Here is a 14023-nt window from a genome sequence, read left to right on the forward strand (position 1 = left end):
CTGAGGCCTCATCCAATCTAGCCTTAACCCCCTCTGGCGAGGGGCATCCAACTTATTTCAGAGTCTCACCACCTTCGTACTGAAGAGCTACTTCCTAAGATCCACTCTAAACCTACTGTCCCTCAGCTTCAAACCATTCCCCCTAGTCCTGTCACTGGACACCCCTATGAAAAGCCTCTTCTGCATGCTCCCTTCAGATACTGGAAGGCAGCTGGCCATGCTCCTCTTGAGGCAGCCTAGGATACAGCTTGCCTTTTGGGCTGTGCTCATCACAGTCAGCTTCCCCAAGCCTTCTTTGTCAGAGCTACTCTCAACCCACTCTGCACCCAGCCTGTATTTGTGCCTGGGACTGCCTGACCGAGATGCAGGACTTTGACTTGTTGAACCTCATGCAGTTGTTGCTGCCCCACTTCTCAAGCCTGTCAGGGTCCCTCTGGATGGCATCCCTTCCTCAAGTGAGTCCACTGCACCACACAGCCTGGTGTCCTCAGCAAACTTGCTGAGGGTGCACACCTCCAGCTCCCTCAGCCTCTCCTCACAGGGCTGTGCTCCAGGCCCCTCACCAGCTTCGTTGCCCTTCCCTGGACACCTTCTAGTCTCTCAAGCATGGCTAGCAATGCTGGTGCAGGTGCTCCTGTTCCCACTGAGGACTAGACACTGTGCAGCAAGCGGAGGAGAGATGTCTCAGTGCCTGGCTGCTCAAAGGACCATTGTGTGCTCCCATCAAACCACTTTGTAACCGCTTCCCTTCCACCCACAAGCCCCAAACTGCTAGCTCCAGAATGGCCTCCCCTCTGAAGCCAACACACAAAGAAAGAGCAGGCCCAGCTCCAGCTTACACACATGTGCTTTAATCCAGGAGCTTTGCAAACACTTTGCACAACCTTGAGTTAGTGAGGACCAGCAGGTATAGTAAGAGTGCCACTGGGGGACTCAGCCACCCCCACCGAGGCAATGTGGTATAAGTCTTTGGCCACCTGTTCCAGGCGGTCCCTGTACTCCAGGTGGGCATAAAGGGAGGCATTGACCCCTTGGAAGCCATGCATGGCCCCCCACCAGCAGGCTGCGATGGCAGCAGTGGAGTCGCTGTCGCCGCCGTGGAAGAAAGCCCGGTGAGCCAGCTCTTGCCAGGAGTCCCCAGCACCCAGCAGGGCATCATAAGCAATCATGGGGGCATCATGCCCACTGCTGCCTCCCCAGCCACTGTAGCTGAGGGAGGTGTAAAACGAGTCTCTCTCTTTCACTCCATACTTGAGGGGGAAGGTGGGCAGAGAGACCCCATCCGATATGCCTCTCTCCGACAGGTATTTTTCCCACTGCTCTTCAAAGTAATGCCTGCAAAACAGGAGGTGACATGGAGGGGCTGTAGCAGACCTCCCGTGGCAGAAGCAAGTATCTGAGCTCCCTCCCCACAGGCATGCTGGGCACCAGCTGAAAACATGCCACGTCAAAAGGCCCTTGTGATGGTTTGACAAGGTGGCAGGCAGATGCCCCCCCAAGTTTCCAAAAGACATGATTTACAGTAAGAGGTACAAGGCCACGATTCTCTGCAGGAGATTTCCCCTCCCTCCAGTCACAGGGGAGCTGGCAGTCTAGCACCTGCTGCTGTCATGCTGCAGAGGATTCAGAGGCTCCCAGCAAGAACTGAGTCACCCTCCCAAACTTGGAGTACCTCTCTCTGATCCCGGCTGCACATGTCCCTGTGCACAGCCACACTGAAGCTGCTGCCAGATTTCATAGAATCACAGAAAAGCCTGACACTGTATTCAGAGGGCAGAGGAAACATAGACTAGAATCACAGAAACAGTCAGGGTTGGAAGGGACCACAAGGATCAGATAATGCCAACCCCCCTGCCATGCCCAGGGACACCCTACCCTAGAGCAGGCTGCACACAGCCTCAGCCAGCCTGGCCTCAAACACCTCCAGCCATGGAGCCTCAACCACCTCCCTGGGCAACCCATTCCAGCCTCTCACCACTCTCCTGCTCAACAACTTCCTCCTCACCTCCAGCCTCACTCTCCCCACCTCCACCTTTGCTCCATTCCCCCCACTCCTGCCACTCCCTCACAGCCTCAAAAGTCCCTCCCCAGGTTTTTTGTAGCCCACATCAGATCCTGGAAGGCCACAAGAAGGTCACCTGGGAGCCTCCTCTGCTCCAGCCTGCACAGCCCCAACTCTTTCAGGCTGTGCTCACAGCAGAGCTGCTGCAGCCTCTGAGCATCCTCCTGGCCCTGCTCTGGGCACACTCCAGCATCTCCACATCCCTCTTGGAATGGGGGCTCCAGAAAGTGGATGCAGGACTCCAGGTGGGGGCTCAGCAGAGCACAGCAGAGGAGAATCACCTCCCTGGCCCTGCTGGCCACACTTCTGCTGCTGCAGCTCAGGCTCTGCTTGGCTTTCTGGGCTGCAAGTGCACACTGCTGGCTCCTGTTGAGCTTCTTGTCCAGCAGCACCCCTAAGCTCCCCTCCTCAGGGCTGCTCTCCAGCCAGTCCCTGCCCAGCCTGTCACTGTGCTTGGCATTGCCTTGACCCAGCTGCAGGTTGTGACTTTCAAATTGAGCTCCCACTTTTCATCAGCTCACGGTTGCTTGAGATAGCAGGTCTGGCAAACTCATACTGGGTGCAAAAACTGCCACACACAATCTGCCCTTTTGTTTTATCTTCTGAAGTGGACTTCAGACTTTCTGATCCTACTCAATCCCACAGCAGGCATGTGCCACTCGAGGAGTTTGTATAAGGTGTATAAGGAGTTTGTATAAGCTTAAGTACCAAGAGTCTGCCCTCTCTTAGGAGAGGCTGGTTTCCACTTGAGTCAGTCCTGGTGCTGGGAGCACAGCTTACCATTGCCCCATGTTCTCCTCCACGAAGAAGCCAGCGTTGCGCACGTAGGCTTTGGCCCGCGGCAGCAGCTCCAGCAGGCCCTTCCCCCAGGCCTGGGGGGGCACTCTGTTGACTGCAAAGGCTGTGAAGAGGGCAGAGGCGAGGGAGCCTAGGTAGCCGGTGGGGTGGTGGTGGGTCATGCGCCCGCTCTCGATGCTGACTTGCACAAGGGTGTCCAGCTCAGCAGGGTGCCAGAAGCGCAGCCCCACGCACATGGAGCGCATGGCAGCCCCGCAGCCTCCCGCCCGTGGGCTGAAGGGCACCCTCCAGCCGTCCGGCCGCTCCGGGTCCAGCTTCCGCGCGTTCTCCTCGCAGGTCACACCTAGGCAGCAGCAGCAGAGCCCACCAAAGAAAGAAACAGGTCAGTGGGAGATGAGGTCACGTACCTTGGGAGCTGAGGGAAGACAGGCAAAGTAGTGAGGAAGGAAGCAATACCCTGCATACGGGAGCTGAGCTTCCCTTTGAGAACATCAGCTGGCTGCTCACATACATATCCTGCCTTAACCTGCCATGCGTCCTGCACACCTCACAGCAGACCTGGTGATTCACAGTATCACAGTGTCATCAGGGTTGGAAGAGACCTCACAGATTCCTCTTTGGGAAAGTGATTGAAGAGTTTAGGGGGGTAAGAAACACTCCACTGCTGATTTATTTCACAGTATCACAGTAACATCAGGGTTGGAAGAGACCTCATAGATCATCAAGTCCAACCCTTTACCACAGAGCTCAAGGCCAGACCATGGCACCAAGTGCCACGTCCAACCTTGCCTTGAAGTACCCCAGGGACTCCACCACCTCCCCGGGCAGCCCATTCCAGTGTCCAATGACTCTCTCAGTGAAGAACTTTCTCCTCACCTCAAGCCTATGTTGCTTGAGGGCTCACAGGACGTTAGGGGTTGGAATGGACCCAAGGAGATAACATTGAGTCCAACCCCCCTGCCAGAGGAGGACCACACAATGTAGTACAGATCACAAGGAATGCATCCAGACAGGCCTTGAAAGTCTCCAGAGAAGCAGACTCTACAACCTCTCTGGGGAGCCTGTTCCAGTGCTCTGAATGCTCTCCTCCTCTTTAGAAGGCAGTTCTAGCCAGAGAGAGTGATTGGCATCAGAATGGATGCCCAAAGAGGTGGTGGAGTCCACCCTTGGAGGTGTTTAAAACAAAGACTGGATGGGGCACTTAGTGCCATGGTCTGGTTGATTGGCCAGGGCTGGGTGCTAGGTTGGACTGGCTGAGCTTAGAGGTCTCTTCCAACCTGGTTGATTCTATGATTCTACATTAAATGTCATTTATTTAATACCCACAATAAGCCACATATACTACATGTATTAGGTGTATTGTGTACACATTTATCTAGGCAGACACATAAAAAGAGAAACAGAAGGGGGGAGGTTGGAGAATCCCTGACCTTAGGGCAGATGATGTATCTCTGCTTTTTGACTTGTTTAACCAAAGACCTCACAAGCTCTCCACGAGTCTTTCCCATTGCCTTGATGATAGGAAATGGTTTCCAGATCTTCCTCACTGCAGTTTTGCCTGAAAGCAATGAGCATTGTGTCTCCCTCTCAAAAAAATGGCCTTTAAGCTGGCTTTAGTGTACTTTAGTGTACTACTCTTAGTGTGCAACAACTGTTCTAGTGAGGTCAAACATTTGGCCAGCCCACTAGCTCATGTCTAAACTCAGCCAGTAACGGGTAACTATAAACTCAAGAAAAACAAGGCAAGTACAATGTTTCCTCAAGGCAACCTGCCTGGCTTCCAGCAGACAAGAGAAGCAGAGTCCACTTGAGTCAGAAGATGGATCAAAGTGGTGCATTCAATAACCCCCAGCAGACCTACCACCATGAATTGGTCTCCTTAGCTCGAACCCATCTTCAGATTCCTTTTAACATCCCATGGTAACCAGAGCCGGAACTTTGTTAGGCAAAGCATTTCCTTTTGTTTCAAACTGCCATTTGACAGTTTCTTCACTTCTCCTCTAACATTAGAAGAAATAACAACTTTTCATGCTCCACACTATTCAACATGATAGATACCTTGTCCCTCTTAGTTCTCTCCTGTTAGAAGCTGACACCTTAAGTCTAAAGTTGTCTTTCTTCTGGTGGGAAGCCACACTCTTAACTCCTTGTCCATCACTCTCTCTTTCATATTCTGCTATTCACTTTTAACAGAGACCACTGCATCTTCCAGTGCTGCTTTCTCAGAACTTCACTTGTTAGTCCACCACATTCATAGGGTGAAGCCATCCACACAAACACATCCAGCACAACCCAGCCAGGTTCCCAAGCCAAGACTATAAAACATGTTTTGAGAGCTAAGCTCAACTGCTGCCTCACTAGAACAGATAGCTGATAAACTTGCAGGTGCTCTGTTACTCTGAAAGCCAGAAGAGAAGAGAAGTGGAGTGGAATAAGAAGAGAAAAGAAGTGAGTGGAAACAGAAGAGAAGAGAAAAGAGAGAAGAGAGAAGAGAGAAGAGAGAAGAGAGAAGAGAGAAGGGAAGAGGACTAGAATTAGAATAGAATAGGATAGGATTATGTGATGGTTTGAGAGTCACCTTCACACAGTGGAATCACTCAGACTAGACTCAGCCAGTTGGAAGTTAAGGAATGAAGCTATATTTACAGCTTAGCACAATTTACAAGCAGATATTTACAACGTATTTACAGTTATATACAAGTTAAAAGTAATACAGAGTTCCCAAGACACTCCCAACCCAAACCTTCTCCCTCCTCCCTCTTTACCTCCCTTCAGAAATAACCAGACCAATCCCTGTATATCTCACATGATAAATCTGGAGATCTGCGGTGAGATGTCAAAAAGATGAGTTAGAGGAAAAAGGGTTAGGTCAAACCCTATGAGGAGAGGCTGAGGGAGCTGGGGGTGTGCAGCCTGCAGAAGAGGAGGCTCAGGGCAGAGCTCATTGCTGTCTGCAGCTGCCTGTAGGGAGGCTGTAGCCAGGTGGGGTTGGGCTCTGCTGCCAGGCAAGAAGCAACAGAACAAGGGGACACACTGTGAAGTTGTGTCAGGGGAGGTCTAGGCTGGATGTGAGGAGGAAGTTGTTGTCAGAGAGAGTGATTGGCATTGGAATGGGCTGCCCAGGGAGGTGGTGGAGTTGCTGTCCCAGGAGGTGTTCAAGAAAAGCCTGGCTGGGGCACTTAGTGCCATGGTCTGGTTGACCATGTCATACAAAGCCAGGTTCTCAAAGAGCTGTGTCAACCACTGTGTTCATGTGCTTCTGGTAAACCAGCCCTTCTGCCAGGAAGACACAGGGGAAAGGCAGAGAGCAAAGGGACTGGGGTGGTTTAAAATTAAAATCTGCGTAACAAAAGCAAAATAAACTCTGTGGTCTCCTGACTACAGAAAGACCGAGAAAAAGACATTTCTTCAGCACATGTGTGGGCAGGTTGAAACCAGGCAACACAGTCCTTGACAATAAATGTGGTTGTTCTTTCATTAGCTGCGGTCACAAGAAAAGGGGAGATTACAACACTGAAACTCTAAGGAAGGAGTTGTTATTTTGCAATAACAATTCGGGCTGGACATGAAGAGGAAGTTCTTCACCATGAGAGTGGTGAGAGGCTGGAATGGGTTGCCCAGGGAGGTGGTTGAGGCTCCACGACAGGAGGTGGCCAGCACCAGAACAAGAGGACGCAGCCTCTAGCTGCACCAGGGGAAATTTAGGCTGGAGGTGAGGAGAAAGTTCTTCCCTGAGAGAGTCATTGGACACTGGAATGGGCTGCCCGGGGAGGTGGTGGAGTCGCCGTCCCTGGGGCAGTTCAAGGCAAGGTTGGACGTGGCACTTGGTGCCATGGTCTGGCCTTGAGCTCTGTGGTAAAGGGTTGGACTTGATGATCTGTGAGGTCTCTTCCAACCCTGATGATACTGTGATACTGTGTTTCAGGCCAGGCTGGCTGAGGCTGTGGCCAGGTTGATCTAGGGTAGGGCATCCCTGCCCATGGCAGAGGGATTGGAACTGGGTGCTCCTTGTGGTCCCTTCCAACTCTGACTGATTCTGATTTATTTAAAGCTTTAAATATCACAGGATTACAGAATTAGGGGTTGGAAGGGACCCAAGGAGATCATTGAGTCCAAGCCCCCTGCCAGAGCAGGACTACACAATCTAACACAGATCACAGAGGAACACACCCAGACAGGCCTTGAAAGGCTCCAGAGAAGGAGACTCCACAACCTCTCTGGGCAGCCTGTGCCTGTGCTCAGTGCTATTGTTTGCAATATGTGCATATTACTTTAGGAGATGACTGATGCTAACTCACAAATGGAACAAATACAAAGTGTAAACCTAGCAGGCAAGAGTTAAGACTCTTGTGCTGTATTACAAATATTATCCTCATACTTTTAAACAGTTAAAATATTAAAGTATTTGAAAGCTGATTTAGGAAGACTAAGCTGGGATCACATTTTCAGGCCCTTTTGTCTAAAAAAAGTGGGTGTTTTTAAGCAGCTGATGTAGGATTTTTTTGTATCAGGAAAATGTTTGGGAAATCCAGCAAATCCTGCTTAGGAATCCTTTGTACTAACAATGAAAAACTCTACGTCACCTAAGGATGGTACTGGCCTAAGGAAAGAAGAAATACAAGCAGAAAGCCATGTGTTAAACAAAGACAACCTGAAAAAGTTCCAAGTATAACTGCATGCTATTTCTGGAATAGGCTCCCACTCCTATCAGACACTTCATGAGCACAGGCAGCAACAGTTGTTTGGGATCAAGCCCCATGAGGAGAGGCTGAGGGAGATGGGGGTGTGCAGCCTGCAGAAGAGAAGGCTCAGGGCAGAGCTCATTGCTGTCTACAACTACCTGAAGGGAGGCTGTAGCCAGGTGGGGTTGGGCTCTGCTGCCAGGCAACCAGCAACAGAACAAGGGGACACAGTCTCAAGTGGTGCCAGAGGAGGTAGAGGCTGGATGATAGGAAGAGGCGATATTAGGAGAGAGAGTGATTGGCATTGGAATGGGCTGCCCAGGGAGGTGGTGGAGTCGCTGTGCCTGGAGGTGTTGAAGTAAAGCCTGGAACACAAGGCCAATGAGGAGAGGCTGAGGGAGCTGGGGGTGTGCAGCCTAGAGAAGAGGAGGCTCAGGGCAGAGCTCACTGCTGTCTACAACTACCTGAAGGGAGGCTGTAGCCAGGTGGGGTTGGGCTCTTCAGCCAGGCAAGCAGCAACAGAAGAAGGAGACACAGTCTCAAGTTGTGGCAGGGGAGGTCTAGGCTGGATGTTAGGAGGAAGTTGTTGTCAGAGAGAGTGATTGGCATTGGAATGGGCTGCCCAGGGAGGTGGTGGAGTCACTGTCCCTGGAGGTGTTCAGGAAAAGCCTGGATGAGGCACTTAGTGCCATGGTCTGGTTGACTGGATAGGGCTGGGTGCTAGGTTGGACTGAATGATCTTGGAGATCTCTTCCAACTTGGCTGATTCTATGAGGCACTTGGTGCCATGGTCTGGTTGGTTGGCCAGGACTGGGTGCTAGGTTGGACTGGCTGAGCTTGGAGGTCTCTCCCAACCTGGTTGATTCTATGATGCTATGAACAGACATAAAAAAGCAAGTTAAAACAACTGCATAAGTGGTAAATAATTCTGCAAGGAGAGGACTTGCTCCAAGAATTCTGAAGCAGTTTTCCTGGAGAGTTATGGAGGCAGAGGTAATTGTGCCATGAAAAAAGAAGTATATCCATGCTTGCTTATTTCATTTGACTTTGTTATCTGCAAAAACAATGAATGTGGGGCTTCAGCCCATCACAAAGCAGTAATGAAACAGTGATTAAATTGCTGTTGAATTAAAAGCATGAGTGTTCTCCTGGGGCTGCATACTTGAGGGATCCTGCTGTGACCTTCTGATGACACATAAATTGTGGGAATCCCTTTCTTACTTCAGGTTTTGGTTTTAGGTCTGGCCTCCCTTGTGTGAGTGAGCAATGTGGCTTTTCCCCACTGTTCTAGGGGAATCTATTCTCTGTTGGCTTAAAGGTGCAGCATCAACTTTCCATTCTCAGCCTTAAAGGCTGCAGTTCCCCACTGAGGACTTACTTTGGCCTTAGGTTATGGTCTCAGTGTTCTTTGAACTGCCAAAAGAAGTTACTGAGATGCAACTTTTAACATTAGGATTTATCACTATGGCATGGAGACTCTAGGTTGCAGCCAGCCTTTCAGGAAACAACTGGCTGAAGGAAGGTTGTACTCAGTTGAGTTTGGTCTCTTCTCCCAGGCAAGCAGCAACATAACAAGGGGACACAGTCTCAAGTTGTGTTGGTGGAGGTCTAGGCTGGATGTTAGGAGGAAGCTGTTGGCAGAGAGAGTGATTGGCATTGGAATGGGCTGCCCTGGGAGGTGGTGGAGTCACCTTCCTTGGAGATGTTGAAGAAAAACCTGGCTGGGGCACTTAGTGCCATGGTCTGGCTGATTGGCCAGGGCTGGGTGCTAGGTTGGACTGGCTGAGCTTGGAGCTCTCTTCCAACCTGGTTGATACTATGATTCTATGAGCTCTAAGTTTAGTTCAAGCAGCCAGAAGAGACTGGGCCACAAGCACAGAAGCACATGAGGTTCCTGGGGAAGACCTGGGTCAGCAAGCCTGAGCAAAGTGGAAGCTACAGGATTATGTTGCCTATGGGTTAGCTACTGCAGCCTACCAAGGCACCCTTCCTGAATACTGCCACACACTGCCAGTCTGCACTGCCTGTGACCCAAACTCAGCACCATGTCTATGCAGGAAAATAGAGAGATGATGGAAACACAGGGTTTAGAAAAGGCAACTGTGGCCTGACAATCCTGTCTCAGAATGCAGATATGGAGCTAGCCAGAAGTTTGCCTTAGTAAACTTTGTGTTTAATGGGTTTAGTAAAGATAACAATTTCAAGGAAGGATCTTTGTGCTCTTAAGTATATTTTGTGTGCAATTCATTGCATTTCAGTTCTGTGCTAATTCTCTATTTAAATATGCTGTTTTAACACAGCACCTCAGGGGGTGTGTTATACATGGCTGAGTCTGTGGTTCTCATCCATCAGTGTAGGAAAGGACACATCCCCATCACAAAAGGCAACATCCTTCCCCTGAGCTCAAGGCCAGGCCTCAAACACAGCTGTAAGAAGGTTTTGCAAACAGTGGCTTCTTCATCTAACTCTGAGAAGCCTAAACCACTTCAGCTTGTCTTATGCTGTTTTCTTTAGTTGATCCTGAAATAGGTACTGAGTGCAGAATTTTTTTGCCATCATAGAATAATAGAATCATAGAATCAGTCAGGGTTGGAAGGAAGCACAAGACAGCTCCAACCCCCCTGCCATGCCCAGGGACACCCTACCCTAGAGCAGGCTGCACACAGCCTCAGCCAGCCTGGCCTTAAGCACCGCCAGCCATGGGGCTTCAACCACCTCCCTGGGCAACCCATTCCAGCCTCTCACCACTCTCCTGCTCAACAACTTCATCCTCACATCATCCTCACATTCAGCCTGAATCTCCCCACCTCCAGCTCTGCTCCATTCCCCCCAGTCCTGGCACTCCCTGACAGCCTAAAAAGTCCCTCCCCAGATTTTTGGTACAAGAAACACAGTTAACAACATGAACAACTTTTAGCAAGAGGACAGCTCTGCCCAGAGAGTATAACAGAAGGGTTACCTGGAGCTCTGCCCTTCATGTCATTCATACACTCCTTGTAGTTCTTTGCAATCAGGGAATAGAGATGCACTAAACTTGGGTTTTTTCCAGCAGCTACCAGGGCTTCAGCTGTGGCCAAGTGCATTACTGTGTCATCACTGACTTTCCAACCTTGAATGCTGAAGTTGCCAAGTCCCCCCATCTCTGCCAGCTCCTTGTGGATGGCTGGGCCACTCTGCAGGAACTCCCAGTGGCCATTGTAATAGCCCAGCGTGTCGCCAACTGCACTCAGCACCATTGCTGCCACGTAGTTTTCCATCACTTTAGGACACAGTTTTTGCCCCAGGACTGCTTCAATACAGAAAACACTGTGAAGAAAAACAAACAAACAAACAAAAAGACTGGGAAAACGAAAATTAAGCCTTTCCCAGATCAGTATGAGCCTCTACTGCTAAGCTCCATCAGGCTGGGTCCCCAGCCTAGCAATTGCTTCTCCCTCTCAGGAGGTATTTCTTCAAAGCACATGCTTCCTCATGGACCTCCAGCCGTATGCACTCACTGGTGTGAGGCAGCTCCTGGGCATGTCATCTCACAGCAGCTGCCCAGGACAATGCTGTGTGCTGCAGCCAGGTCTCAGACCAAAAAGCATGACCAGGATGGCAGAACTGTGTTCAGGTTACGTGACCACAGCAGTGCTACCTGTGCTTTGCACCCAGCCCAGGGCAGGAGCAGGGAGGTTACAGAAGCTGAGGCTCAGCTCGTCTTTTAGCAGGGTCTGGCAGAGCTAGGCACAGGGGCCTGGGCAATGCCCAGCGATGCTCCACGGGCCAGCTACCAGAGCAGGGGAGCACACAGGCTGAGCTGTGTACCCAACACAGCACAGCTACCAGAGCAGGGAGCACACAGGCTGAGCTGTCTGTCCAACACAGCAGAGCTACCAGAGCAGGGAGCACACAGGCTGAGCTGTGTACCCAACACAGCAGAGCTACCAGAGCAGGGAGCACACAGGCTGAGCTGTGTACCCAACACAGCACAGCTACCAGAGCAGGGAGCACACAGGCTGAGCTGTCTGTCCAACACAGCAGAGCTACCAGAGCAGGGGGCACACAGGCTGAGCTGTGTACCCAACACAGCAGAGCTACCAGAGCAGGGAGCACACAGGCTGAGCTGTGTACCCAACACAGCACAGCTACCAGAGCAGGGAGCACACAGGCTGAGCTGTCTGTCCAACACAGCACAGCTACCAGAGCAGGGGAGCACACAGGCTGAGCTGTGTACCCAACACAGCAGAGCTACCAGAGCAGGGAGCACACAGGCTGAGCTGTGTACCCAACACAGGCCAGTACCAGAGCAGGGAGCACACAGGCTGAGCTGTGTACCCAACACAGGCCAGCACCAGAGCAGGGAGCACACAGGCTGAGCTGTGTACCCAACACAGCACAGCTACCAGAGCAGGGAGCACACAGGCTGAGCTGTGTACCCAACACAGCACAGCTACCAGAGCAGGGAGCACACAGGCTGAGCTGTGTACCCAACACAGCACAGCTACCAGAGCAGGGAGCACACAGGCTGAGCTGTGTACCCAACACAGCAGAGCTACCAGAGCAGGGAGCACACAGGCTGAGCTGTGTACCCAACACAGCACAGCTACCAGAGCAGGGAGCACACAGGCTGAGCTGTGTACCCAACACAGGACAGCACCAGAGCAGGGAGCACACAGGCTGAGCTGTCTGTCCGGGCAGGCACTGTCAGCGACGCCCCCCGAACAGAACCCCACACTCGTTGTGCACCTCCCGGAGCGACTCCTTTCGCTTGAGAGAATCGACGGACGCCGGAGGCAGCCGAGGCCTCCGCCGGGACCCACTCCAGGAGTGGCGGCGGCCTCTCCCCGGCCTCCGCGGTACTTACACGGCCAGCCCTGCGAGCAGGGCCTTGCCCCGGCCCGGCAGCGGCGAGCGGCTCCCCGGGGGCATGCGGCGCGGTCCTTAGGCTCCGCCGCCCGCTGCCCGCCCGGGACGCTTCAGCCCAGCCCTCCCCCTCCGCCGCTCCCGAGGCCGTGCGGCAGGCCCCGCGCAGCTGCGGCCCCTCCTTGCCTGTCAGTCGCCGAGCCCGGGGGCGGCGTGCCCGGAGGAGCCTGAGCCGCTGTGTCCCGGCCGCCGCCGGCTCGACAGGGCAGAGTCCTGCCGGGGCTGGCGCAGACTCGGCTCCCGGGCCCGAGGGGCGGAAGCTGCGGGGGCAGTTGGTTGTTCCCCTTCGATTTCGGGACTGTCGCTCAGAGGCACAGCAGTCAGCGCGGAAAGAGAGTTGCCACATGAAATGTAGTCGCCGCATGGCAGCTCAGCTCTCAGCCTGGAGGAGGGTGGGCTCAGGGGACACCTCACTGCTCTCTACAGCTCTGTCTACAGCTACCTGAAAGGAGGCTGCAGGCAGGCGGGGCTGGTCTCTGCTCCCGGGCACCCAGCGGGAGAACAAGGGGACGCAGCCTCCAACTGCAGCGGGGCAGGTTCAGCCCGGGCATCAGGAAGACATTCCCCACGGAAAGGGTGATGGGCATGGGAACGGGCTGCCCGGGGTGGTGGTGCAGCCCCCAGCCCCGGAGGCGTTTGAGAGGCGGCTGGGTGAGGCACTTAGAGCCATGGGTTAGTTCACAGTATCACAGTATCACAGTATTATCAGGGTTGGAAGAGACCTCACAGATCATCAAGTCCAACCCTTCACCACAGAGCTCAAGGCCAGACCATGGCACCAAGTGCCACGTCCAATCCTGCCTTGAACAGCTCCAGGGACGGCGACTCCACCACCTCCCCGGGCAGCCCATTCCAGTGTCCAATGACTCTCTCAGGGAAGAACTTTCTCCTCACCTCCAGCCTAAATCTCCCCTGGCGCAGCCTGAGGCTGTGTCCTCTTGTTCTGGTGCTGGCCACCTGAGAGAAGAGAGCAACCTCCTCCTGGCCACAACCTCCCCTCAGGTAGTTGTAGACAGCAATAAGGTCTGCCCTGAGCCTCCTCTTCTCCAGTTAATGAGAAGCGTTGGGTGGAAGGTTGGACTCGGCGATCCCGGAGGGCTTTTCCAGCCTGCCTGGTTCTGTGACTCTGCGGTGAAGCCTGCAAAGAGTAAAAATTAAAGACTCTTCTCAGCGTTTCCCTTGTTTCTTCTCTGTGCATTGCTCAGTGCTGTACTCGGCACTGCTGAGGTCACATCTCAAATACTGTGTTAGGTTTTGGGCCCCTGACTCCATGAAAGACATTGAATTGATGGAGGAGACCCCACCTGGAGTACTGCATCCAGTTCTGGAGCCCCCTTGACAAGAGGGATGTGGAGGTGCTGGAGAGTGTCCAGAGCAGGGCCAGGAGGATGCTCAGAGGCTGCAGCAGCTCTGCTGTGAGCACAGACTGAAAGAGTTGGGGCTGTGCAGGCTGGAGCAGAGGAGGCTCCCAGGTGACCTTCTTGTGGCCTGCCAGCATCTGAAGGGGGCTACAAAAAAGCTGGGGAGGGACTTTTTAGGCTGTGAGGGAGTGACAGGACTGGGGGGAATGGAGCAA

General features: G+C 52.8%; 1 protein-coding gene across 2 annotated transcripts; it reads right to left on the reverse strand.

The window, feature by feature from the left end:
- Nucleotides 1-829: 829 nt before the first annotated feature.
- Nucleotides 830-12730, reverse strand: ADPRH (ADP-ribosylarginine hydrolase). Of its 2 annotated transcripts, none has more exons than XM_064152272.1 (4): nucleotides 12574-12730; nucleotides 10502-10848; nucleotides 2843-3203; nucleotides 830-1335 (listed from the first exon to the last, which is right to left on the reverse strand). In XM_064152272.1, the coding sequence occupies exons 2-4, from the start codon at nucleotides 10797-10799 to the stop codon at nucleotides 891-893; spliced, it is 1104 nt and encodes a 367-aa protein (XP_064008342.1). In that variant the 5' UTR covers nucleotides 10800-10848; nucleotides 12574-12730; the 3' UTR covers nucleotides 830-890. The 2 variants fall into 2 exon arrangements, with proteins under 2 accessions (XP_064008342.1, XP_064008341.1); XM_064152271.1 differs by lacking the exon at nucleotides 12574-12730 and adding an exon at nucleotides 12389-12539.
- Between the last annotated feature and the right edge of the window lie 1293 nt (nucleotides 12731-14023).

Source organism: Pogoniulus pusillus, chromosome 12 (assembly GCF_015220805.1).
Source record: "Pogoniulus pusillus isolate bPogPus1 chromosome 12, bPogPus1.pri, whole genome shotgun sequence".
Classification (NCBI taxonomy): Eukaryota; Metazoa; Chordata; class Aves; order Piciformes; family Lybiidae; genus Pogoniulus; species Pogoniulus pusillus.